This window comes from Ursus arctos, unplaced genomic scaffold, assembly GCF_023065955.2.
Source record: "Ursus arctos isolate Adak ecotype North America unplaced genomic scaffold, UrsArc2.0 scaffold_3, whole genome shotgun sequence".
NCBI classification, from domain to species: domain Eukaryota; kingdom Metazoa; phylum Chordata; class Mammalia; order Carnivora; family Ursidae; genus Ursus; species Ursus arctos.
This window is the reverse complement of record NW_026622985.1, coordinates 84,762,657-84,789,861: the sequence shown is the minus strand read 5'-3', so window position 1 is coordinate 84,789,861 and position 27,205 is coordinate 84,762,657. Positions and strand designations below refer to the sequence as shown.

Here is a 27,205-nt window from a genome sequence, read left to right as displayed (position 1 = left end):
AGAACCATATGATCTTCTCAACTGATGCAGAAAAAGCCTTTGAGAAAATACAGCATCCTTTCCTGATTAGAACCCTTCAGAGTGTAGGGATAGAGGATACATTCCTCAATTTCATAAAAACCATCTATGAAAAGCCTACAGCAAATATCATTCCCAATGGGGAAAAGCTGAGAGCCTTTCCCTTAAGATCTGGAACATGACAAGGATGCCCACTTATTCAACACAGTACTAGAAGTCCTTGCAACAACAATCGGACAACAAAAAAGAATAAAAGGCATTCAAACTGGCAAAGAAGAAGTCAAACTGTCTCTCTTTGCAGATGACATGATACTCTATATGGAAAACCCAAAAGACTCCACCCCCAAATTACCAGAACTCAGACAACAATTCAGTAATGTGGCAGGATACAAAATCAATGCTCAGAAATCAGTTGCATTTCTATACACGAACAATGAGACTGAAGAAAGAGAAATTAGGGAATCAATTCCACTTACAATAGCACCAAAAACCATAAGATATCTTGGAATTAACAAGAGACATAAAGAAGCTATACTCTAGAAACTACAGAACACTGATGAAAGAAATTGAAGAAGACACAAAAAAATGGAAAAACATTCCATGCTCACGGATCAGAAGATAAAAACATAGGGGCACCTGGGTGGCACAGCGGTTAAGCGTCTGCCTTCGGCTCAGGGCGTGATCCCGGCGATCTGGGATCGAGCCCCACATCAGGCTCCTCCGCTGTGAGCCTGCTTCTTCCTCTCCCACTCCCCTTGCTTGTGTTCCCTCTCTCGCTGGCTGTCTCTATCTCTGTCAAATAAATATAATCTTTAAAAAAAAAAAAAAAAAAAAAACATAGTTAAAATGTCTATGCTACCCAGAGCAATCTACACTTTCAACTCTAGAAACTACAGAACACTGATGAAAGGAATTGAAGAAGACACAAAAAAATGGAAAAACATTCCATGCTCACGGATCAGAAGATAAAAACATAGTTAAAATGTCTATGCTACCCAGAGCAATCTACACTTTCAACGCCATCCTGATCAAAATACCAATGACATTTTTCAAAGAACTGGAACAAACAGCCCTTAAATTTGTGTGGAACCAGAAAAGACCCCAAATCGCCAAGGAAATGTTGAAAAAGGAAAACAAAGCTGGCGGCATCATGTTGCCGGATTTCAAGCAGTATAGCTTGATCACCAAGACAGCATGGTACTGGCACAAAAACAGACACATAGACCAATGGAACAGAACAGAGAACCCAGAAATGGACCCTTGACTTCATGGTCAACTAATCTTTGACAAAGCAGGAAAAAACATCCAGTGGAAAAAAGACAGTCTCTTCAATAAATGGTGCTGGGAAAACTGGACGGCTATATGCAAAAGAATGAAACTTGACCACTCTCTCACACCTTACACAAAGTTAAACTCCAAATGGGTGAAAGACCTTGATGTGAGACAGGAATCCATGAAATTCATAGAGGAGAACATAGGCTGTAACCTCTTCGACATTGGCCACAGCAACTTCTTTCATGACAAGTCTCCAAAGGCAAGGGAAGCAAAAGATAAAATGAACTTTTGGGACTTCATCAAGATAAAAAGTTTCTGCACAGTAAAGGAAACAGTCATCAAAACAATGAGGCAACCCACAGAATGGGAGAAGATATTTGCAAGTGAAAGTACAGATAAAAGGCTGGTAACCAAGCTCTACAAAGAACTTCTCAAACTCAATACGCGAGAAACAATCAAATCAAAAAATGGGCAGAAGATATGAACAGACACTTTTCCAATGAAGACATACAAATGGCTAACGGACACATGAAAAAATGTTCAAAATCATTAGCCATCAGGGAAATTCAAATCAAAACCACATTGAGATACCACCTTACGCCAGTTAGACTGGCAAAAATGGACAAGGCAAGAAACAACAAATGTTGGAGAGGATGTGAAGAAGGGGAACCTGCTGGTGGGAATGCAAGTTGGTACAGCCACTGTGGAAAACAGTGTGGAGGTCCCTTAAAAAGTTAAAAATTGAGCTACCCTATGATCCAGCCATTGCACTACTGGGAATGTACCCCAAAGATACAGACGTAGTGAAGAGAAGGGCCATATGCACCCCAATGTTCATAGCAGCATTGTCCACAATAGCTAAATTGTGGAAGGAGCCGAGATGCCCTTCAACAGACAAATGGATAAAGATGTGGTCCATATATACAATGGAATATTACTCAGCCATCAGAAAGAATGACTACCCAACATTTGCAGCAACATGGACGGGTCTGGAGGAGATTATGCTAAGTGAAATAAGTCAAGCAGAGAAAGACAATTATCATATGGTTTCACTCATTTGTGGAACATAGGGAATAGCCGAGAGATCAGTAGGAGAAGGCAGGGAAGAATGAAAGGGGGGTAAACAGAAGGGGGAATGAACCACAGGAGACTGTGGACTCTGGAAAACAAACTGAGGGTTTCAGAGGGGAAGGGGGTGGGGGATTGGGCTAGGCCAGTGATGGGTATTAAGGAGGGCACGTATTGCATGGTGCACTGTGTGTTATACGCAAACAATTAATCAAAAACTAATGATGTACTGTATGGTGAATAACATAATAAAATTTTTTTTAAAAAGCATAAAATCTTACTTCTAAATATTAAAAAAAAACCACAAATAGGCAATCCATGATAGGAAATACTACTGACTTCTCGTCGGAAACAATAGAGGTCAGAGGCCAATGGGATGACATTTTTAAAGGATTAAAAGATAATATGGTAAAGTGCTTCAGTATTTAGACCTGTGCCTGACACACAGTAAGCACTAAATTTTAGTTGTTGTTTAAAAAAAAGAGTGAAAATTCTAGAAATAAAAAATACAACTGAAATTAAAGATTAGATGGGTTTAAGAAAAATTAAATATTGCAAAAGAATGACTCAGTGAACTTAGAAAACAAATAAATACAATTAATCAAAACTCAAGTACAGAGAAGGAAAAATAAATAAAGATCTATTGACATGTGGAACATAGCTAGAAATCCAACATATGCGTAATTGGAATTCCAAAGGACAGAAGAGAACGATTAATACAGAAAAAGTATATAAAGAAATAATTGCTGAAAAGTCCTCAAATTTGGAAAAACAAAACAAAACCCAACTCTATTAACCTATGTACCCAAGAATTTCAGCAAACATCAAGCAGGATAAATATAAAGGTACCCAAATCTAGCAGATGGTAGTCAAATTGCTGAAAATATCCAGAGAGAGAAAGACACATCATACATACAGGGAACAATGATAAAATTATGGTTGTCTTTTTATTAAAGACAACAGATGTCACAAGACAATGGAACATCTTTCAAGAAAAAAAAAAACCTTTAGGGACACGTGTGTGTCTCAGTTGGTTAAGCGTCTAACTCTTGGTTTCGGCTTGGGTCATGATCTCAGGGTCCTGAGATTGAGCCCTGCATTGGGCTCCCCTATCAGCAGGCAGTCTGCTTCCCCCCCCCCCGCCCCTCCCCCAACTTGTGCACACATTCTCTCTCTCTCTCTCTAGAATAAATAAATCTTAAAAAAAAATCTTTAGAAGAAAAAAACAAACATGAAACCCAGAATTCTACACACTCAGTTATTTGGGGACTTCCCATTTTGTCTTTACTCTATCAGGCCTAGGGGACACAATGATTTTTCTCTGTTGACAGTCCTATGCTGCTTTACCAGCCCTTGTTAGTCTCCCTTAATTCTGTACTTTGGTAAGTGATACTCTCATTAAACTTTCTTAGATTTCTCCAAGTATGCCATCCAGTTCTTGACAAGACCCTGACTGACTCACCTTAACTATTTTAATATTTTATCAGATCTTATTTAAGTTATGTGTGGAAGTTCTAAGGCAGGTTAGCCATGTAAATATTTGAAATTAAATTTTAAAAAATCAGGGACACCTGTCTTTACCCTAGTTGTTAAAAAATATGTGAGTATATGATTTCTAGAATTGCTTACTGTATAGGGAACAATTCTTGTAAATTTTTCTGTTTTACCAGCCCTTTAAATAAAATACATACATTCCCTGGCAGTGATCGCTAAGATATAGAACTCCGAGGGTGAAAGTGTGCAGGAGTCCCTTACTTCCTTACAGGGGTGCTTTGGGAGAACAACACAGGTCAGGATACAGGCTGAGACATCTATGTTCGATTATTAGCATACTATCGTAAAGCAGATACAAGCTTTTGTGTTACTAGAGTTCTCAAAGTACAAATATTGATCCTGACTGTTAAGAACACTTTCCTCAGATATAATCTTAGATGGTACTTGCAGCGTGGGCTACTTTCCTCCTTTGGTGATGCAATCTCAAGAAAGTATCAAACTGGCATGAAATGAAAGCTGAAAAATTTCATGAACATGTCCTATGAATAGAGAGGCAACAATAACTGTAGAACACTCCATTGGATTTATCTTTGAAAACTGATGTGAAGCATAATTCCTTCTAAATATAACTCTCTATTGTAGTGGGGGATATGTTTTATTTTAAAGTAATTTTGCATAAACTGCAGCACACTGTCGAGAATATAATTAGCACTAAATTCACATTTGAATCAATCTGTAACCAGACATCCTGACGGAGACAGGGACTTCCTGGTGATCTGCAGTTTCCATTATTAACAGCAAAACAAACAAGGTTGAGGGATGAATCTAGGTCCCAAATTATATTTTAGAGCAACATGGCTCATCATGTGCTCACCATCTTCAGCTAGATAAACTACAGTATCTTCCCTGGAGTTTGGATAAAGGGGTTCCATCTCTAGGCCTGTTGGGATGTACACTGGCTCAGGATGAGAAGGAGTCCAATCTGTGGGGAAAAGAGAGAAAGAGAAAACTTTATTTGAATACTACAAAAAAAAAAAAAAAACCAGGAAATTTTTATTGTGTGCTTTCAAATTATTCATTGGTATACCCAGGCTAAAATTTGGTGTTTTACGCAGGACTTACCTATCCAGGCTTTCTTTCAACTACCCAGCTAGCTGGCTATGGATTGTCCCATGGTGGCTGGTTAGGGTTTAAGAGAAAGCAGAAGTACACAAAGGCTTCTGAGACCTAGGTCACCACTGACATGCTGTTGCTTATGGCACACTTGGTTTTGCTAAAGCAAGTCACAGGACATTCCATTTCAAAGGGTGGGGAAAAGAGGATACCTCTTGATAGGGGACACAAAATGACATTACAAAGGGTGATGATACATGAATGAAGAATTGTGACTATTTTTAAAATGTAGTAAAAATTTACATATTACATATAATGCAACACACAGATCTGAATCGTATGTTCAATGAACTTTGACAAATACACAGATGTATATTCTATTAAAAAGAAAACAAATTGCTGAACTTTTCTTCAAGTGGTTACAGTTTTACTCATACCGACAATGTATTAGGGTTCCAGTTTTCTACATTCTAATATTTGGAGTTGTCAGCCTTAAAATTTTTTTTTTAAATTTTGCCATCCTAGTATAAAGTGGTATCTGTGATTTTCATTGCCCATGCTTAACACTTTTCCACATTTATTAGCCATTATAGGTCTTCCTTTGAGCAATGTCTGTTCAACTCTTTTGCCCATTTCTAATTAGTTTTCTTTTTATTATTGGTTTGTAGGAATTCTTCATATAGTTTGTATCCAAATTCTTTGTCAGATATGTGCTGGGAATATTTTCTTAGCAGCTTGCCTTTTCATTTTGTTAACTGTGTCTTTTGATGAGAAGTTTTAAATTTTGATGAAGTCAAACTTATTTTCATCATTTCTTTTTTCTTTCTGGGTCTTCTCTAGAATTGTTCTTATCCTATGATTATGAAGATATTGTCCTATGTCTTCTTCAAGGAGCATTATGATGTTAACTTCTATGTTTAGTCCTGTGATCTATCTTGAATTAATTTTTTGTGTGCTGAGAGGAGGTTGAGGTTTATTTTTTTCTACACGGACACCAGGTTGTTACAGCACCAATTATTAGAAAGACATTTATACCCACTGGATTGCTTTGGTGACCTTATAAAAAAAATAATTTGGTCTTAAATGTGCTAGTCTATTTCCAGATTCTGTTCTGAAACACTTTTTTTTTGCCAATTATTTGTGCTCATTTAAAAAATCTACTGAAACATACTTCTACCCATAACTCAGCCAGAAATAAACCAAATGTTTCAACAAAACGTTTATGAGGAATTATACTTATGAGAAGTACAAAACCAAAGAAATACAGTTCTGGGGGCACCTGGGTGGCTCAGTCAGTTAAGTGTCTGCCTTTGGCTCAGGTCATCCCCCCCCCCCCACACCAGGTCCCAGGATCGAGCCCCCTCTCAGCTCCCTACTCAGCTGGGGAGCCTGCTGCTCTCTCTGCCCCTCCCCTTGCTCTGCTCTTTCCCACTATCTCTCTTTCTCAAATAAATAAATAAAATCTTTAAAAAAATACAGTTCTGTTTATCACAAAGCATGTATCACTTAGATTAAGATCTATTACATTGCCAGCCCCTCAGATGCCCCACTCATACCCCCTTCTAATCACTCATTTCTTCCTTTTGAAATATAACCATTAACCTTACTGTAACGTAATTGTTTCATTTGCCTTTATAATTTAACAATCTGAGTATTCATATATATATGTGTGTGCATAAATATATCTATGTAAGTACTGATGTGAAACTATAGCTTTGTTTTGCCTATTTTTGTACTCACAGAAGTCGAATTTCATAATACATATTCTTGTTTTTTTCACATACTTGTAAAATCGATCCATCTTGTGGCATGTTGCTGTAATTTGTTTTTATTGCTATAGAATATGTTACTACATAAAAATACTACAACTTATTTATCCACATCTACTTATAATAGACATTCAGGTTGAGGCCGTTATGAACAATGGTTCTATGAAAAGCTTTATACATGTTCCTTGGAACACATGTGCCCACATTCCTTTTGGGTACAGATCCTGGGGTAGGAATTCTAAATTTTAGGTCATACATAGCTTCAATTTCAGTTGACAATGCAGAGCTGTCAATCAATGTATACAGCCACCAGCAGGTTATGCTCCACTCCGTCATCAGTGCTTAGTTTAAGTTAAAATGTCAAATACAGTCTCCTCTGACTTCCATGAAACAGTACTCATCCACTGATGGACATTTGGATTGTTTCCTTTTGGCTATTAGGAATAATGCTGCTATATTAACATTTACACGTAAGTTTTCTGGGGGGCATATGTTAAATTTCTCATCAACACATGATATCAGATTTTGATTCTAGTTATCCGGTGGGTGTAATGTGGTATTTTGATGTGGTATTAATTTCCATTTCCCAGATGACTAGAGATGCTGAATATCTTTTCATGTGCTTATTGGCCACGTTTATCTTCTTTAGAGAAATGTCTTGGCAAAAGTAGCCTAGAAAATGGAAAAATTTTAAAAAGAATAAAGTAATGGTGTGAACTAAGTTTATCACATAACAAAGTTTATTTTAAAGCTTTAAAGTAAAATTGTATTTTAAATTTTATAATTATATAAAAATTTAAATTTAAGTAAAATAAATGTAAAGCTTTAAATTAAATTAAAATAATGCCATCATGTGAACAGACAAATTAATGAAATAGAATAAAATTCAAAATTAGACCTAGAAGTTTAGCATTAATAATTGTGGCATTTGCAATCTATCTACAGAAAATAATTAAACAATTTTTTTAAACAATTGGCTAGATGGTTAACAGAACTGGATAGAGAGCTTGCTTCTTGCATCAAAATGGATTGTTGACGGATAAAAACTTAAATCACAAAAAATACAACTTGAATAGAACTAAGAAAAACATGAGAACTTCAAAACCCAGAAGCCAAAGAAAAATAATAAAGTGATTACATAAAAATTAAAAATTTCTGTATGCTAAAGATAAAAGGCAAATGACGAACTGAAAAAAAAGTATGCAACATATATAACATAGTAAGCCGATCTTCTGGCTACACAGAGAACACTTAAGATCAAGAAGAAACAAAAAGTACAACCAATAATAAAATGGGTAAAGGATTTTATCAAACAATGGACATAAAAACAATCAAACACACCTGTTAGCCATTTGTATGTCTTCTTTGAGAAATGCCTATTCAAGTCCTCGGCCTGTTTTTTAAATTTAGTAATTACTGTTCTTGCTACTGAGTTACAGAAATTCTTCACGAATTTTAGAGATTAACCCCTTATCATATATGTGGTTTGCAAATATTTTCCTGTCCCATATGTGGCTTTTGTACTGTGCTGATCGTTTCCTTTGCCACACAGAGCTTTTTAGTTTGATGTAGTCTCACTTGTCTACTTTTGCTTTTGCTGTCTGTACTTTTGGTGTCATACCCATGGTATCATTGACAATAGCAAGGTCATGAAGCTTTTCCCATATATTTTCTTCTAGGAGTTTTACAGTTTCAGGTCTTATGTTTAAGTCTTTAATCCTTCAGCCATTTTGAATTGATTTTTTATATGGTATAAGATGGTAAGAGTCCAGCTTCATTCTTCTGCATGTGGATATCCAATTTTCTCAATATTTGTTGAAGGGACCATTGTATGTTCTTGGTACTCTCTTCAAAGATCAGTTGACTGTATAACCATGGATTTATTTCTGGGCTCTCTTTTCTGTTCCAGTGGCCTCTCAGATCTGTCTTTAGGCCAGTACCATACTGTTCTGACTACTCTAGCTTTGTAATACATTTTGAAATAAAAAATTTATTGTGTGATTCCCCCAGCTTTGTTCTTCTTCCTTAAGATTGATTTGGCTATCTGTGGCCTTCTGTGGGTTCCATCTGACTTTCAGAGTTGTTTTCTATTTCTCTGAAAATGCCACTGGGATTTTGATGGGGACTGCATGCATTGTTAACACCACTGATCTTCAGGGAAATGAAAATCAAAGCCACAGGGAGGTATCATTTCACACCTATTATGATGGCCATTATCCACAAAACAAAAGACAAGTGTTGGCAAGGAAGAGGATAACCCGGAACCCTTGTATACTGGAATAAAAAATAGTACAACCACTGTGGAAAGCAGTGTAGAAGTTCCTCAAAAAAATAAAAATAGAACTACCACATTATCCAGAAGTCCAACCACTGGGTATTTACCCAAAAGAAGTGAAATTAGGATTCTGAAGAGATATTAGATATTAGCACTCCCATATTCATTGCAGTACTATACACAATAGCTAAGATGTGGAAACAATCTGAATGTCCATCAATGGGTAAATGATACAAAGAGAATGTGCTACACACACACACACACACACACACGGGGCGGGGGAGAGAGGGCGGGAGGGAAGGAGAGAGGGAGGAGGGGAGAGAAGCGGGGGGAGTGGGACAGAGAGAGAGAGGGGGGAGGGAGGGAGGGAAGGAGGGAGAGAAATATTATTCAGTCTTAAAAAAGGATTTTCCTGCAATATGCAGCAACATGGATGAATTCTGTGGACATTATGCTAAATGAAATAAGTCAGTCATGGAAGAACAAATACTACATGACTCCACTTATATTAAGTATCTAAAATAGTCAAACTCACAGAATCGGAAAGTGGAACAGTGGCTGCTAGGAGCAAGCGGGAGGGGAAAATGGGGAGCTAGTAATCAACACATCTAAAACTTCAATAATGCAGGATGAATACGCTCTGTAACAACTCTGTGCCTCTGGTTAACGACACTGTACTGCACACTTACAAACCTGCTGAAGGCAGACCTCATGTTAAGTGCTCTTACCATAATAAAATAAATACAAAAATTAAAACAGTCAATACATATATGTAAAGATGTTCAATGTCACTAATAAAGAGTATATGAATTGAAACACAACATATCTAAAACAAACAATATCAAACTGTTGAAAAGCAGACAGGTAACTAAACAGTGTTTATGAATATATAGGAAAAGAGGCCCTCTCATTGTGTAGAAAAGGATCAACTCAGCAGGCCTGGGTTGTCCAAACTCTGTATACACCAAAGAGAGGTTTCACCCTTGTTAACTCCTAGAAGATAACTTCTCAGACTTTGGAATATCCTGCTTGATAAGAGTCTATCTGTCTATGTGGGGCTTTGGATCATACCAGATATGTGACTTATGGTAGAGGGACTTACACAACATGCTATCGATTTTAACAGGAAAGGCTAGAGACTGAGTAAATAAGGTCAGCTATATGGGTACTCCCTGGAGATATGACCACCCCGAAAAGAAACCATAGGCACCAAAGCTTGGATGAGCCTTCCTGATTGGCAATACTTCATGTGTGTTATCTCACATCATGGCTGGGAGTATTAAACACCGTCCGTAAGGCTCCAAATCGGCAAAGAAGAGGTCAAACTGTCTCTCTTCGCAGATGACATGATACTCTATATAGAAAACCCAAAAGAATCCACTCCCAAATTACTAGAAGTTATAGAGCAATTCAGTAATGTGGCGGGATACAAAATCAATGCTCAGAAATCAGTTGCATTTCTATACACGAACAATGAGACTGAAGACAGAAATTAGGGAATCCATTCCATTTACAATAGCACCAAAAATCATAAGGTATCTCGGAATTAACTTAACCAGAGAGGTAAAGGATCTATATTCTAGAAACTACAAATCACTCTTGAAAGACACTGAAGAAGACACAAAAAGATGGAAAAACATTCCATGGTCATGGATTGGAAGAATAAACATAGTTAAAAAAATCTTCACTAACCAAAGCAATCTACACTTTCAATGCCATCCCAATCAAAATACCAATGACATTTTTCAAAGAACTGGAACAAACAGCCCTTAAATTTGTGTGGAACCAGAAAAGGCCCCAAATTGCCAAGGAATTGCTGAAAAGGAAAAACAAAGCTGGGGGCATCACAATGCCGGATTTCGAGCTGTACTACACAAAGCTGTGATCACAAAGACAGCATGGTACTGGCACAAAAACAGATACATAGACCAATGGAACAGAATAGAGAACCCAGAAATGGACCCTCAGCTCTCTGGTCAACTAATCTTTGACAAAGCAGGAAAAAACATCCAGTCTCTTGAATAAATGGTGCTGGGAAAATTGGACAGCTACATGCAAAAGAATGAAACTTGACCACTCTCTCACACCATATACAAAGATAAACTCCAAATGGATGAAAGCCCTCGATGTGAGACAGGAATCCATCAAAATCCTAGAGGAGAACATAGGCAGCAACCTCTATGACACTGGCCACAGCAACTTTTTTCATGACACATCTCCAAAGGCAAGGGAAACAAAAGATAAAATGAACTTGTGGGACTTCATCAAGATGAAAAGCTTCTGCACAGCCAAGGAAACAGTCAAAAAAAACTAAGAGGCAGCCCATGGAATGGGAGAAGATAAATGACACTACAGATAAAAGACTGGTATCCAAGATCTACAAAGAACTTCTCAAACTCAATACACGAGAAACAAATAATCAAATCAAAAAATGGGCAGAAGATATGAACAGACACTTTTCCAATGAAGACATACAAATGGCTAACAGACACATGAAAAAATGTTCAACATCATTAGCCATCAGGGAAATTCAAATCAAAACCACATTGAGATACCACCTTACGCCAGTTAGAATGGCAAAAATGGACAAGGCAAGAAACAATTGTTGGAGAGGATGTGGAGAAAGGGGATCCCTCCTACATTGTTGGTGGGAATGCAAATTGGTAGAGCCACTCTGGAAAACAGTGTGGAGGTCCCTTAAAAAGTTAAAATTGAGCTACCCTATGATCCAGCCATTGCACTACTGGGAATGTACCCCAAAGATACAGACGTAGTGAAGAGAAGGGCCATTTGACCCCCAGCGTTCATAGCAGCATTGTCCACAATAGCTAAATCGTGGAAGGAGCCGAGATGCCCTTCAACAGATGACTGGATTAAGAAGCTGTGGTCCATATATACAATGGAATATTACTCAGCCATCAGAACGAGTTCTCAACATTTGCTGCAACATGGACGGCACTGGAGGAGATAATGCTAAGTGAAATAAGTCAAGCAGAGAAAGACTATTATCATATGGTTTATCTCATCTATGGAACATAAGAACTAGGAAGATCGGTAGGAGAAGAAAGGGATAAAGAAAGGGGGTAATCAGAAGGGGGAATGAAGGGGCGCCTGGGTGGCACAGCGGTTGGGCGTCTGCCTTCGGCTCAGGGTGTGATCCCGGCATTGTGGGGATTAAAAAAAAAAAAAAAGAAGGGGGAATGAAGCATGAGAGACTATGGACTCTGAAAAACAAACTGAGGGCTTCAGAGGGGAGGGGGTGGAGGAATGGGATAGGCTGGTGATGGGTAGTAAGGAGGGCACGTATTGCATGGTGCGCTGGGTGTTATACACAACTAATGAATCATCGAACTTTACATCAGAAACCAGGGATATACTGTGTGGTGAATAACATAATATAATAAAAATATTATTATGGAGGAAAAAAAAAGACTCCACTGGGAAGGGACAATTGGAAGCTTGCGCCTAATCTCTCCTGGACTCTGTCTTTTTTTTTTTTTTTTTTTTAAAGATTTTATTTATTTATTCGACAGAGAGAGAGACAGCCAGCGAGAGAGGGAACACAAGCAGGGGCAGTGGGAGAGGAAGAAGCAAGCTCATAGAGGAGGAGCCTGATGTGGGACTCGATCCCATAACGCCGGGATCACGCCCTGAGCCGAAGGCAGACGCTTAACCGCTGTGCCACCCAGGTGCCCCTCCTGGACTCTGTTCTATGTTCCTTTTACCTTTGCTGATTTTTTTTTAACCTTTGCAGATTTTAATCTATATGATTTCAATGTAATAAACCACAACCATGAGTATAACAGCTTTTTTTTTTTTTTTTTTTTGAGTTCTAGGAGTCCTTCTACAATCATTGAACCTGAGGGTAATCCTGAAGACCACCTCATACAAATTTTTTATTACTATATATTGATACAGCTCCTTTTGAAGGGCAATTTGGCAGTATCCTTTCAACTAGAAACTCCAGGAATTTACAACTACACACACACACACACACACACACACACACACACACACACAATCAGACACATATAAAAGAATGTTCATAAAGTTCTGTTTGTCAGTGCCAAAGACTGGAAACATCCTAAACTCATTGACAAGGCACCAAAGTACTGTTTATTCACTGAATTAAATCTAATGAACCAATTTATAAAAAAGAGAGAGAGATTAGTATATATGACTGATATGGAAAGACTTTCAAGATACATGGTTGTGTAGGACAGTGTTCATTTATAGCTGAACTGGAAAAGCTCTATTTTTAAAGCTGGAAAAGTCTGGATATCTAGCTTTGACAGCTGGCCAAGATAAGGACACCAAGATTTATAATGTGCTATTTAAAGTCTGAAACTCCCCTGGTACCCATTATGGGCAGTTTGTTTACTGATGGCTTTCATTTGGCAGAATCAGACAGCCTGACTTGACCAAATGACCAGAGGGACAGAAACACCCAGCTGAGAACTTCTGACTTGAAGTCTTCTAAAGCGTATATATATGGATAGGGGGAGAAGGCGAGAGAGAGGGAGAGGCACTTCTCCCTTCCCCTCTCTCTCTGTACTAGATAATATGAAGAGAAACTTAGTTTATAAGAATGCCTAAGTGGCATCAATTTAAGTAATACAGTAAATAGCGACAATTATAGTAAGCATAGCTGGTTTTTAATTTTATTCACTAGTGAATGTCTAATAACATCTTTACCTGGCAATAACGTATATGATATAATCAACACAAGGTGAAAAACAGTGGCAGTGAAGAGGTGATGAACGATGGGAATGTTTCCATTATTCGGGTGTTAGGACTGGGAAGATAAGGCTGAAATACACTGGATGAAAACTAAATTTGGGACTGCACACATACAAAACATAAAAATAGTCACTACAATATGCCCTCTTTGGGTCCATAAAATATACATTAAATAAGCAGAAAGAGGGAAAGAAGAGGGAAAAAAAAGGGGCACAAAGATATAAAAAATAAGAGAGGAAGATAAGTGGAAAAAGGGGAGAAAGAGGCAAAAGAGGATAAAGATACACAGAAGAGAACAAAGATATTCAGTGAGGGGGGGAAGCAAGAGATAGGGAGGAAAAAAGGAGCCAGACTGCAGAGCCATCAGGCATACCCTGCCCATGACCTCACTTTTTATATAAGAGTTTGAATGTGACTGGAACAGTCACGCTATTTCGAATTGTTTAGATTACAAAATTCTGGCACATGTTTTAAATCCCTCTTTTGAGCACGCGTGGCTTCTGGACACTTGGAATGTGGCTGATCGGAGCTAAAATGCAAGTGTAAATGCATACCAGATTTTGAAGACTTTATATGAAAGAACAGAATGCAAAATATTTTTGATAAATTTGGGTTAAATAGAATGTATTTTTGAAATCAATTTCATTTGTTTCTTTTTCCTTTTTTAAATGTGGCCACTAGAAAATTTTAAATGATACATTTAGCTCACGTTATATTCCTGTTGGAATGCACTGTTCTAACACCATGAGTCTCCTTATTAAAATTAAGGTTGGCAAAGTTAGTTTGCTAATATTTGAATTCCAAAAACTGCTAAGAACATACCAATATGCTGGACCTTTTCATCAATGACCTCACAGTGGTACGGCCACCGTGTTGGGCTCAGCGGACCAGAAGAAGAGACACCATATAAATCTCGTGGTTCACGAAGACGTGGCACCCATCTCCCTAGTTGATATTCCAACAGTATCTGGGTAGTTCGGGGGAAAAATGATTCACTAGTAGAGTCAGCTGAAAAAAGATTCAAACACAATCATGAGTGATAAGAAGCAAAACCCCAATTCCTATAATTTTTAGATATATCCTTTTTTCCCTTCTAATACCATTAATTTGTGAGTATTTATGGATATCATTTTATAATTCATGCCATTTTTAAAAAACTAAAATTACTATTGAAATTTTGAACCAGTTGATCTTCACAATAGCTAAAAAGTAGTTGACCTAAGATAATATTAATTTATAGATAAAAATATAATTAAGATAAAATTAATTTATTAATTTATGCTAAATTCTTGATGCTACTCCAAAAACATTTGTTTCCTGCAGCTTTTCTAGCAAACTGTCTACTGTTGAGTCTTTTTTTCCTAAGATTTTATTTATTTGAGAGAGAGACAGAGCATGACTGGGGGAGGGGCAGAGGGAGAGGGAGATGGACAAGCAGACTCCCTGCTGAGCACGGAGCCTGATGCGGGGCTGGATCCCAGGACCCCAAGACTCAGGACCCCCAGATAATGACCTGAGCTGAAGTCAGACACTTAACCGACTGAGCCACCCAGGCGCCCCTACTGTAGTCTTCTTAAATTTAATTACACTGAGGCAACTATTTGTCCAACGGGTTAAATACACCCCATGACCATAATTCGTCACCACCTACTGGCTCTATATTCTCAAAGGTTGCTAGCGAACTCTCAGTCACAACTTTTTCTCAGGTCTCATTCTAGGATCACTGTGGGACACAGTCCCAAGAGCATAATATACATAGAATACAATGGGGTTGCCCCAAGTAGGTAGTGCAGAGGCCCTGTCTCTTTCAATGGGATGCCTGTGAGGCATCAAATCGATGCGGATAATTCCCCCTCCCTAAGCTCATGTACCTTGTCTTTTATGACACTGCACTTTCTGGTTTTCTCCCTACCTTTCACAGCCTTGGTTCTCATTTGTCTCACTGACTCCTCTTGCTCTATCCCTTCCAAAAACCTAGACTGAGTTTTGAGCTATTTTTGTGCAATAGCAGATATTGCAAGTAAGACTAGGAGTCAGACAAACTGAGTTCTATTCTACTACATGGTTTCTATATGATTTTGCTTGGCTAATGCAGCCTCTTTGAGCATAAATTTTACTGTATGTGAATAAGGAATAATAATAGATCCATTTATTCAATAGTTATTAAGCATCTAGTATTATTAGACATTTTGTCTAATTTACAGTATGACTCAAAAATGGCAAGGCAGCTTTGAATTAGGAAATAAAATTAGATCCATATATCATACTATTCAATAATATAAATTATAGGAGAAATTAAATACCAGAATTCAAAGTATTTAGAGAAAACTTAGATGATTATATTAGTGACCTTGGGGTAGGGAAGCTTAAACAGATATAAAAATAAAGAGCCACTAATAAATGATAAATTTAACATCAAAATAGTTCTAAATAATGGAAGCAACATTAACAAAGGATTACTATGAACAAGCAATTGATTATTAAGAGTGACTATTAAAAAGACAAGCATAAAAAATAATTCTCACTTTCTTCAGCAATAAGGAAAGGTTAGGTAAAACAGTGAGTTACTTTCCTTCTTCCAGCAGATTGGCAAAATTAAAAAAAAAAAAGGGAGTGGCAAGAAGTCCATTAACTAGTATTCCAAGTTTTCTATAAGTATGGATATAGATATGTGCATAAATGCAAAGAATAAAGGTCTGGAAGGATACACACCAAACTGAGAATAGTAGGTATCTCAAAAGATTTATTTTAGAATGATGGTTAAAAAAAAAAAAAAAAGAAGAAGAAAAAGAAGAAAAAAAAAGAAAAAGCCTTATTTTCAATTTCAGATTTGTGATATGTGAATATTTAGAATATTTTAGATATACACTTAAAAAAACCTCTAAATACAACTCTAAATGTATAAATTTAAAAAAATGAAGTATACATCAAGATTCCACATACATGTACATTTGCATACTTCAAAAACAGTGTCCATTATAACTTGAGTCATACTGTAAATTTAAAGAGCTATTTATTTAAAGAAATGCTATAGAAATCCTTATGTTAAGTGTAGTCCTTTATAAAGTAATGACCACTTTTATTAGTTTCATTAAATATCAGGTTTACCTAAAACCTTAAAAGTCTGAGCTCCAAAAGATTCTTATCAAAGTGGATACATTCTCTTTCCTTATCCAATATCAGAATACACTTCTATATTATCCAATCTGAACGTTTTCTAGTTTCTTCATTTTCTGATTTTTCACCACTCAAGGTCTTATCCTAAAGAGACGGGAGAATATATGGATAAGTTCAAACCTGTTAAAAGTGCACACCGGTGGATATCTTCGCTTACAAATTTCATGAAGTTATCCTCATCCTGAAACAGGAGAGTTTCAAAATATTTTTTAAAAAACCAACAGTTTCCAAATCCAGAAATTTTTTTACATCTATTTTAGTACTTAGAATTGAGCACATCTTTCTATTCTTTAATGAATGCAAAAAAATAAAATCAAAGGATTATTATGGGCTACTGGTCTCAAAGTGCCCAATACTTCATATGTCCTGAAACTTTCAAGTTTTCATCTTTCATCCCCCTTCTTTGATTGGGTAAGGTCATATTAATGATTGTACGGAGGGGATAAAGTTTAAAGATTCTTGGTAAACCTGGCAAAACAATTTAAACTATAAATAAAATTAACAAAAAGAAAAAGAAGAAAGCCAAAAACTTAAAGGGTGATACATTATTTTAGGGAGCTTATTTTGGGACCTTAACTTAAACACCTGATAATTTATGTTTTACTAAAATCTGAAGGAAATCTCTCAGAAATATGTACTAGAACCAGACAAACTATTTTGAAATACTGCGTTTTGTTTTTCCCTTTTTCTTCCTCCATGTCCTTTCCTTTGTTACATCAGAACCACATTAAACCTATTATGGTGATACACAATAACTTTAGAACATAGGGGATCCAGTATAGGATACATATTATGATGTAACAGAATTAATACATGTAAGTGAACATGAATTATAAAAATAAAACCTTAGTAATGATTTAATACACATTGTTAAAACTCAGAAGAATCTTAGCCAAAATATTTTCTCAAAAATATCAATATAGGTTCTCTTTCTAGATATAAGGCATACTGCACGTAGTAGTAATATCTTGGCTTTCAAATTATTTTCCAACGTCAGTGACAAGTGATTTAAACATCTAATTGATTTTTACATTCAACTGATTTTATAATATTTTTACTGGGAATTTATAACACAAGTTTTATCTTAAATTAAGTGGGATAAAGTCGGGAAAAACATACAGATTCATCATCACTGATTGTTCTGTCTGAATAGTCTTCCTTTTCTGAATCTTCCGACATTTCTTCCAATATCTGGCTTGAAGTTTCTTTTATTAGGTAGGTAGGCTGTAAAACAATTTCTAAGGAACTTATTTGATAGTTTTCTGTTTAACTTGCAGGTGTTTATTACATTAAATGAGTAACCCCAGATACATCCAATTGTATTTAATTAACAGTGAACAACAGGCTTCTCTAAAAGCTAATTAGGACACAGCTAATCAAACATTCGATTTCAAAGATTTGAAGAAATTTTCCATTTCCATGAAAGAGACAAAATCACAATAAAAGACTAATCTAGTAAATAATTTAATTGAAAAAAGAAATCTCCAGGTTACACAGCCAAATCATTTACCTCCTGTATTTACATTACCACCACAGCAAGTTCAGAATGATCCTGAGGCATTTAAAAAGATCATGAAACCAAAGAAAAATTATAGTTATTCAGGAAATGAAATCTAACAATATAGTTTAAATTTTTTTCTGCTTAATTTTCAATTGACCAAAAGCTCAAATGACAATACACTTTTCTCTTTCTATTCTGGTTAATATTCTGTAGATATTGTCTCTGTTCTAATATTCAATTATTCTTACTTAAATCTCAATAGCTAACAGGTTATATTGGCCACGACCTCTACTCCCATGCAAGCATCCTCCCAAGTGGTTATTAAGACAATGGAGTAACAGAAATTCTTTGCTAAGATTCTACTATTTTCGAGAGACCAAAGGAATTTTCCAATTTCGAACCTATTGGTTTATACCCCTCTCTACAAAGAGCAAATAACTACTAATGCAACAGAGAAGACCCTTCCTCCAGTATTAAAGAGACTTCAGTCTCAATCTGGGGGATCACCACAATTCCGAATTTGGAAAACCTGGCATAAATCCTGATTCAATTTCCTTACATGAACATAGGAGGGACACCAGCGTGCTGACCTGCTGTAATGTAAAACCTGGGCTTCAGGAAAGCCACACACAATTATCTAACAGGCACTTCCTGGGTATCTTCCACGTCTGCGGCTGAAGAAGCAAAAGCAGACGCTTCCAAGCCCAGCCGCGCGGGGCAGGTCTGCAGGCAGACACGGTCACTTTCTCAGTGGGGAGGACTGAGGCCTTTTAAGCCACAAGTCGTGTTGGCAAGGTGTTACTCCCACCCTTACTTCTGGACCCGGCAGTATGGGGAGCGGCTCATTTTCTGGACCGCGCGGTCTTTCCACGCGCGCTCGCTTCCCTCAGGGGGCGTCCCGTCTGCGATGTCTTTTCCCTCTCGACCGCCTTGGCCGGGCCCTCGCCTCCGCCCCGAGTCCTCTGGCCTACCCAGTCGTCCCTTCCCCGCGGGGAGCAGCCGTCCTACCGGAGACACCTAGAGTCCAGCAGTTGGAAGGAACGCCGCTGTAGCTTAACAGCCCCAGCCACGCCCTTCCCTAAGAGGCGCGGCCACTCGTTTCCAGGGCAACGGGACCCCCCCCTCGCGAGACTTCCGACCGCCCTCGGGAATCGCCTAGCAACCGGCGTGGGGGAGAAGAGCCCACGCTGGATTTCGCCCGAGGAAGGGGAGAGCCCAGGGGATGACGGGAGCTAGGGGCGGAAAGAATCTCCAGCTGCGTTAGGGTGGAGCCCGGGGCCTGGCGGGAAAATTTGGGAGTGGGGACGACGCAGGTGCTGCTCATCGGCTGTTTGCCATGTTCTTTCTCCGAGGAGGCAGTAGAGCGTACTGGTTAAGACTTGGGCTTTTGGTCTTTATTTGTATCCACACCAAGCTGCATTCTGCACGATCGTGTGACTAATCATCTTTATTCAGAAAACGAGACTTCTCTCTAAATACTTGGTAGAGGTGTGATAGACAATACTTGAAGATTCTTTAAGTATCCTAATTGTTAGCAAATGTATTGAACCCCTATTACCTTCCGAGGTACTATGCAAATCACTTTACATGTCTTATCTAATTAAATATGTTCTTCCCGTAACAGACTTAGACATTCTGGTCCATAAGAGACTTAAAGACTGTTATTCCTGAAATCATCTTGCTTTCCCGCTGGTCTTTACGTCTGGTGGATAATTTAATACATTGGAAACAGCTTTCCAAGTGTAGCTGAAAAAAAGTCTTTAGATGATTGGTGTGTTATGGGAGGAAAAATTTTTACTCTGTCTTTCTAAGTTCTTTTGGCTAGTATATTAATTAAATTGATAGATTCATAGGAGAGCAATAAGTTTAATTTCTTATGTATGGACACCTCACAAGGATATGAGAGCCTCCAAGACAGGCAACTGAGGCTGGTATGCCATCCTGAACTAAGGAGAAGGTGGGGTCTGGGGCTTCAAAGGGAAGGAAGACAATTCACAAGAAGATGGGGAGAGCAAATGTTTGGTAAACAAATGTTTGCCATGCCAAGCAAAGACGGGACACAGAGAGGAATTTGAACAAATATCCCTGCCAAGCTCCTTCCCACTTACTACGCCTAGCCCATACTCCGTAGTTATCTCTGGTGATGGCTGTTGTCCTGCACCAGGCCTTCTTTCTCAATCCTTAGAGGCAGTTAAGGGAGGGGGGGGGGAGATAAAAAGCTCTTCCTGAGTCTTTGGGCCTAGATTGCCTTCGGTTTAAAATAATCTGCATACCAAGCAGCACATTTGTGGACGCTAATTCTGATCCCCATCAGGTGCCTTTTATAATTGTACCTTGTTTTATGCCATACATATGCAACTAAAGGTGACACGCACAGAGAATATTTAAATATGGAATCTTTCTGTTGGATTTTAGAGTCATGGTTGCAAGCCATACAGTGTCAGAAATATAAGGTGAAGAAGCGCCAAGAAATGAGCTAACCAGGTTACACAAATCAAAGGCAGAGCTGGGGCTTAAGTTTCATGATTTTTAGTCTAAATATTTATGTGGTCATATTTCAAGTAGTCCTAAAGAAAAATTATTTTAGTGCATAAATAAATACTTAGGAATTCAACAAAACTTTGGAAATCATAATCATTTATTCTTTCATTAATGCAACTTATTTTTATTGAATGCCTACTACTTGTCAAGGGTTGTTCCCGCGTAAGGCTATTGGAGGAAACCAGACATTTCTCAGGGAGGTTATGGTAGAAGACAGACAAACCAATGGAAAAACCAAAACCAAAACCAAAAACCCATTCAGGTGATGATAATTGCTATGCAGACAAATAAAGCAGAGAAAAATAAAGAGCCTGGGATATACTCCAGGTGGGGCCTTGGTAGGGGTAGCGCTCATTCCCTCTCTCTCTCTCTCTCTCTTTTTTAAAGATGTATTTATTCATTCAAGGGAGGGGAGGGAGGGGGCAGAGGGAGAGGGAGAGAGAAACTCAAGCAGATTCTGCACTAACTGCAGAGCCTAATGCGGGTCTCAATCCCACGACCCTGAGATCATGACCTGAGCTGAAACTGAGAGTCAGATGCTTAACCGACTGGACCACCCAGGCACCTCCCCTCTCTCTGTTTAAAGTAAACTCTACACCCAACGTGGGGCTTGAACTCAAGACCCTGAGATCAAGAGTCACATGCTCTACTGAGCTAGCCGGGTGTCCCTGGGTAGCTCTTTAGATAGGGTGTCCAGGGAAGCCTCTGTGACCGGGAGGCATTTGAGCAGAGACAAGAAGCAAAGGGAAAAGCCAGGTTGATGTCCAGGGAAGACCTTGCCAGGCAGGGAAAGCAGCAAGTCCAAAGGCTCTGAGAGAAGACCGGGTTATGAAGTGTACTAGGCTGTACTGTGTAGGCGAAGCTTACCTGGAGTCAGGGTCATTTTTAGGAAAATTTCATTAGGATTTCCTTAAGTAAATTATAAATGGTTTTCTTAAGTACTTGCTTCTTTTGAACTTTTTTTTTTTTTTTTGACCTTGCTCTATTTCAGACAGTAGTATATAGTGGAAATTCTTTGTCTTGAAGTTAGAGTGGAAGTAAGGCCTGGAGTCAGCTTCTCCTAAGGACTTTCTTTCTTTCAGTCTGAATTTTTGTTTCCCTTCCCTATGATCTTATCTGAGAAGCTCACAGGCCAGGCTCCTTATAGAGACAGCTTTGACTTCCTGGCAAGGCAACGTTACTTCTGCAGCAACTTTTCCTCCTTCTATGTTTCGGTGAATTTATTTAGTCTAAGCCTGCAGTATAAAAGGCATTTATAATAAGAGTAAGAAAAGAGGAAAAGGAGAACCAAAACAATATTCCAAAGAGTGCAATGATGAGTGTGGGAATCAAGAGGAAAATTCCCTTTAGCAACATGCCGAATGTAAGTTGTGTTAGGAATGTGTAAGTACATCACTTGGACTTTGTTGAGCAGAGACTTAAATGCAGTGACTAGGGCAATCAGAGTTATTTATGACATCACAGAAGTTAGTGGTTTTGTGGCTGTAGAGGTCTTGTCACAGTTTGGCTGAGGAAGCCATACTAGGTCCTGGGAGCCCTGGGGTCCTCTAGTACCCATCTTGGCTTTCCTCAGACTATCTGGGTCTAGAATGTCTTGCTATAGGACCAAACCTCTCAAGTTCAAACCTTGAGCTTTTTTTTTTTTTTAAGATTTATTTATTTATTCTGAGAGAGTGAGCACGTGTGCAGGGGCTGGGGGGGGAGGTGTGGGGCAGAGGGAGAGGGAGAAAAGACTCCCAAGCAGACTCCCCGCTGAGCTCAGAGCCTGACACGGCGCTCGCTCGATCCCAGGACCCTGAGATCATGACCTGAACTGAAATCAGGAGTCAGACACTTAACTGACTGGGCCACCCAGGCACCCCTCAAACCTTGAGACTTGTCTCAGCCAATTAACTAACCAAGACTCAGCTCAAGGGTCATCCCTATAGTGAAGTCCTTCCTAATCCCTCTATCGCTGGTACAAGTAGTTTGTATAATATGTCTAAATTGGGGGACTATAGTGAAGCACTATTCTCCTAAACACTTGGAAATGAGGTTAGTAAGAATGCCCCTTGCTGCTCAACAAATAATGGAGAGGATAAATCACCTCAAAAGAGAAAGAATGCTCAGTGTGAAGTCTCATGACAAAAACCATGAAACGGACCTTCCCTCCCATCCCCCACCAAATACCTGCCCCTGAACTGTGCAATGGGGAAATCCCCCTTCCCACGGAGGACATGTTGCCAGATTCCATAACTTTCTAGCCACTTTCAGCTACTAAAGCAGTTTCATTTTGGTATTTAAGATTTTACTCTGAAATTTGGTATTGTAAGTACATTTTTTTTTTTTAATATTTTATTTGACACAACGAGAGAGTACAAACAGGGGGAACAGTAGAGGGAGAGGGAGAAACAGGCTCCCCGATGAGCAGGGAGCCCGATGACGGACTGGATCCCAGGAGCCTGCGATCAGGACCTGAGCCGAAGGCAGACACTTAACCATCTGAGCCACCCAGGTGTCCCTGGTATTAAGTACTACATGTCAGTTTCAAACTGAAATTAAAGCCGCCTTCCTCCTTACCCCCCAGACAGACTAGATCTATCCCTAGCTCTGGTGGCTTGGGAAATGGGAGTGAGTTGGTGTTTTGCTATTTACATTCATCCTGGCTTCCTTTTATATACGTTGGCACAGCGCTGTCCTACCTGGTCTGTTCTTTTCAATTCCCTTTTCTATGAGCTCAGGTAGCATAGGGACAAATTAGCCAACTCCTGGCTAGGCGGCCATCCAACAGGAAACAAAATGCCAGCCTCCCCTTCAATCAGACACCTCTAGTCCTCGGTGATTCTCTTGAACATCCCGCTCTCTCAGGAAGAGCACCTTAGTTCACAGAAAGATCGTACTGCTCACAGAAGCCCGGTGTTCTCATGAGGGCCATTTATCATTGCAAACTAGTGGGCTGCCATTCTGACTTTATGTAGTATGTTGGGTTTCTGAGCTTGGTTAATTTACTGGTACAGCCATAAAAGAAAAAAAAATTGATTCCTTCTCTGGATGCTGACCAAATCATTTTTCAGGCTATAACGCTTATTAACAGAGCTTGAACTGAGGCAAGTTAATGCTGCCCACTTAGCTTTCTTAGCAGCCGCTGGCCACCTTTGTCCCAGAAGTACCCTTCTGAGTTTCTTTCAGACAACTCTGTCCTCTGGGCCTCTGTTATGCCACTTACCCCACCCCTGTCATGACATCAACACTTTACTGCACTTAGCCTATCCATTTCTGCGTCCTATTTAATATCAAATCCCCTTAAGGGCAGGGGGCTGGGCTTTATCTTTGTATCTCTAGTGTCTAACGTTGACAGACATCTTTAGGTCTTCCATAAATATGTATAAAAAATTTGCCGAGTGTTCAGCATGTGAAAGGTACAGTGCTAAGAACCAAGGGTGCAAGGCGGCGTGAGACCTGGTTGTTGCCAATGAGGAAGGTAGGCTCTGGCGGAGCAGGTCGGCCATTTTGAGTTGAGGTTTCTTCTGCTGCACAACTACACTTGGCGTAAATCTCTGCTCAGGATTCGCCAGAGAGTAATGTCAACATCTAGTTTTCTCTAATAGTTTCTGAGCCTTTGGAAGGGAAGGTCTGAGCTTCCTCTTTACATTGATTGCCTAGTCCCTTGCCTGATGGTTGCAAGGTAGGCACGCTACAGGTGTACTAAATCACTAACAAGAATGAAGGTTCAGATAAAGGTGGGTGTGCTGGGGTAAGTTTTCTTAGATGAGGTGGAATCAAACTTGGTTTGTGAACTTAGGAAGGGGAAAAAAATAAGGCTGATATATTAGGTAAGGGACAACATGTAAGCACCGATCAGAATGTACAGAGTATCCTCTGTAGAGATTTGGGTGAAAATATTCAGTAAGTAATTGGAAACATAGGCCTGGCGGTCATGAGGGATGTCAGTTTCCAAGATGTATTCGTGGGAAAAATGGAACCTGTCTAATCAGCTACCGCTGCTGATTCATGGGACGAGCAGCATTAGCATCATGTGAGAATTTGTTAGAAAATGCAAGTTCTCAGGCCTGAATCAGAAATTCTGGGGGTGGGGCAATCCGTGCTCTAACAAGCGCCACACTAGGGTAGGGGGTTAAGAGTCTGGACTCTGGGACCAGAATACTTAGCTGTATGACCTTAGGTCAGTTAATTAACCTCTCTGGCTCTCAGTTTCCTTGTAAAACGGAGATAGGAACGGCACCTATCTGCTAAAATTGACATAAGAAGTAAGACAGTTTATATATGAAGTGTTACATCATAGCAAGCGATCTCATTCTGTTGTTTTCAGTGAGAATCTTTGCAGTGCTCATTTCCACACAGAGCCTAGAGTGAGACCTTGCTATTTGAAACGTGTTCCCCAATGCAGCAGCAGCCACTGAAGCATCACCTGGAAACCTATTAGAAATGCAGAATCTCAGGCCCTCCCCACTTGTTCTGTATCAGAATCTGCATTTTACAGTTAGGTATTTGAATAGCAAAGGGGTATCATACAACTCAACTCTAAACCTACCGAATAAGAATCTCCTGGCACTGGAACCTGCATAGTTCCATGATTTCCACCATTGATTCTGATGCTCACCAAGGATTTAGAAACCCCAGTGCACTTAGGACAGCTGATTTCCACCATCTGAAAAATCTCAAAGCACCTGTGTTGCTAAACGTGGCAGGCGCTAGACATACCACATACAGTGTTTTTTCTAAGAAAAGTAGGTTTGTGTGGAAGAAAGCAGGGTAAGGTTAAAAACGAGCTAAGAAATTAATCTTGTGTTCTGTATGATGATAGTTCTTTCACATAAATTTTTTATATTAGTACATTCCTTACGAGTTTATTGAATGAATGTTCTTTGTCCAGGCAGAAATCACCAATTGAGCCTTCTACAACCTATTTTAATGAGACATTTTTTGGAAATCCAATTTCAAGGTAGCAAAAGCCAACATCATTAAAAGCATGCCTTGGCAAAACTCTGCTGTCAAATCTGCTTTAGGGTAAGGCAAGAGGCCAACCGTCCTCATGGAGCTGAAATGCAGGGCTGAGGTGATACAGTAATTATAAATCTGGGAACAAAATTGTTATAAAACAAATTGACCTCCCAGCAGAGAGTTTATAAATTGGGTTGTTCATGAAATCACCATATCACTTATCAAGCACCATTACGTGTGGTGCACTGGGTATACTGCTGGGGTACAAAAGAATATAAGGCAAATACTTTTTTTTTTCTCTGATTACCCCAAGATGAAATATTTTCTCCTTCCTCTAAACACTGACAATCACGTACTACAGCCTTGTGATATTTTCCCTTAAATTCTTGAATTGTTACTATTTTGTAACTTTTCATGTTTGTCATTTATCATTTATCTTCCCACTGGAATAATGCAGTTGTTTTCCAAGTTAAGGAAGGTGGCAATCCGTTTAAGGACCAGATTACTTCAAGCTCACCCTTCCTTTCAGGAGTCAGATCTTTGTAGACTCTTAAACAGGGAGTAGTTTAACAAATCCTCATCTTTGACAGAACATTCTTTTTTCCTCTAGCCCCACTGGGTTGCCAAAAGTCTAACTCAGCCTCTCAGCTGCCTCTTGTAGATCACTGCATGCTTTGAAGCAGAAGTAGCCCTAGCATAAAAGCAAGAGAGAAAAAGTCCATCAAACAGGTGGCACATAACGAGGATGCTTTTTAAATGATAGAGTATCAGTAATTACATTAAATATAAAAGGCCTAAATACTCCAGGTAAAACTCAAAGATGATCGGACTGGATTAAAACCTGATGATTATGATTTTGTGATGTCTGATTTTCAAAGACATGCATCTAAAACTAAAAGCTACACAAAGGCTGAAGGTAAACGGGGTGGAAAAAGTTACGTCATGCAACTTGCCACTGTAGTAATATTAAGGATAGAAAAAACAAACTTTAAGCCAAAAATCTTTGCTGTGCAAATAGAGGATTACTTCATCATGTTAAAACATTCAGTTTACTAGGAAGCTTTAATGATTCTAGATTTGCACATGCTCCTGAAACACGATCTTAAAATATGGAAAGCAAAATTAACAGAATGACAACAGACAAATCCATAAGCACACGGGAAGATTTTCACATGCCTTTCTCAATAGTAGATATGGAACAAAAAAAATCAGTAAGGATACAGAATGTTTGGACAACATGACTAATAAGCTTGACACTAACAGACATAGCAATCAAATCAAGACCTTGTTAGG

The 27,205-nt window shown here is 38.8% G+C and overlaps 1 protein-coding gene and 1 long non-coding RNA gene across 19 annotated transcripts in view; one reads left to right on the top strand and one right to left on the bottom strand.

Moving 5' to 3' along the window:
* The window catches only part of LOC130542041 (uncharacterized), a 70,119-nt gene extending 57,315 nt beyond the window's left edge, over positions 1-12,804 (top strand). For both annotated transcript variants that reach the window (XR_008956293.1, XR_008956294.1), the window contains exon 3: positions 12,546-12,804. This is a non-coding gene — a long non-coding RNA (uncharacterized LOC130542041). The remainder of the gene's footprint in view (positions 1-12,545) is intronic.
* Positions 1-19,658, bottom strand: part of AGBL3 (AGBL carboxypeptidase 3) — a 67,471-nt gene extending 47,813 nt beyond the window's left edge. For 10 of the 17 annotated variants that reach the window (XR_006410850.3, XM_048212812.2, XM_044388480.3 and 7 more), the window contains exons 1-4: positions 18,049-19,658; positions 17,050-17,110; positions 14,575-14,760; positions 4,730-4,837 (exon numbers count right to left, since the gene is read on the bottom strand). Coding sequence is in view for 16 of the 17 variants with exons in the window: in XM_048212812.2 (XP_048068769.1) it covers positions 4,730-4,837; positions 14,575-14,760; positions 17,050-17,110; positions 18,049-18,108 (415 nt within the window). In the remaining variant the exon portion in view is untranslated. Of the gene's footprint in view, positions 1-654; positions 829-4,729; positions 4,838-5,779; positions 7,410-14,574; positions 14,761-17,049; positions 17,111-18,048 lie in introns of those variants that run through there. The other 7 variants (XM_026511386.4, XM_048212814.2, XM_057304158.1 and 4 more) reach the window with 6 other exon arrangements.
* Between the last annotated feature and the right edge of the window lie 7,547 nt (positions 19,659-27,205).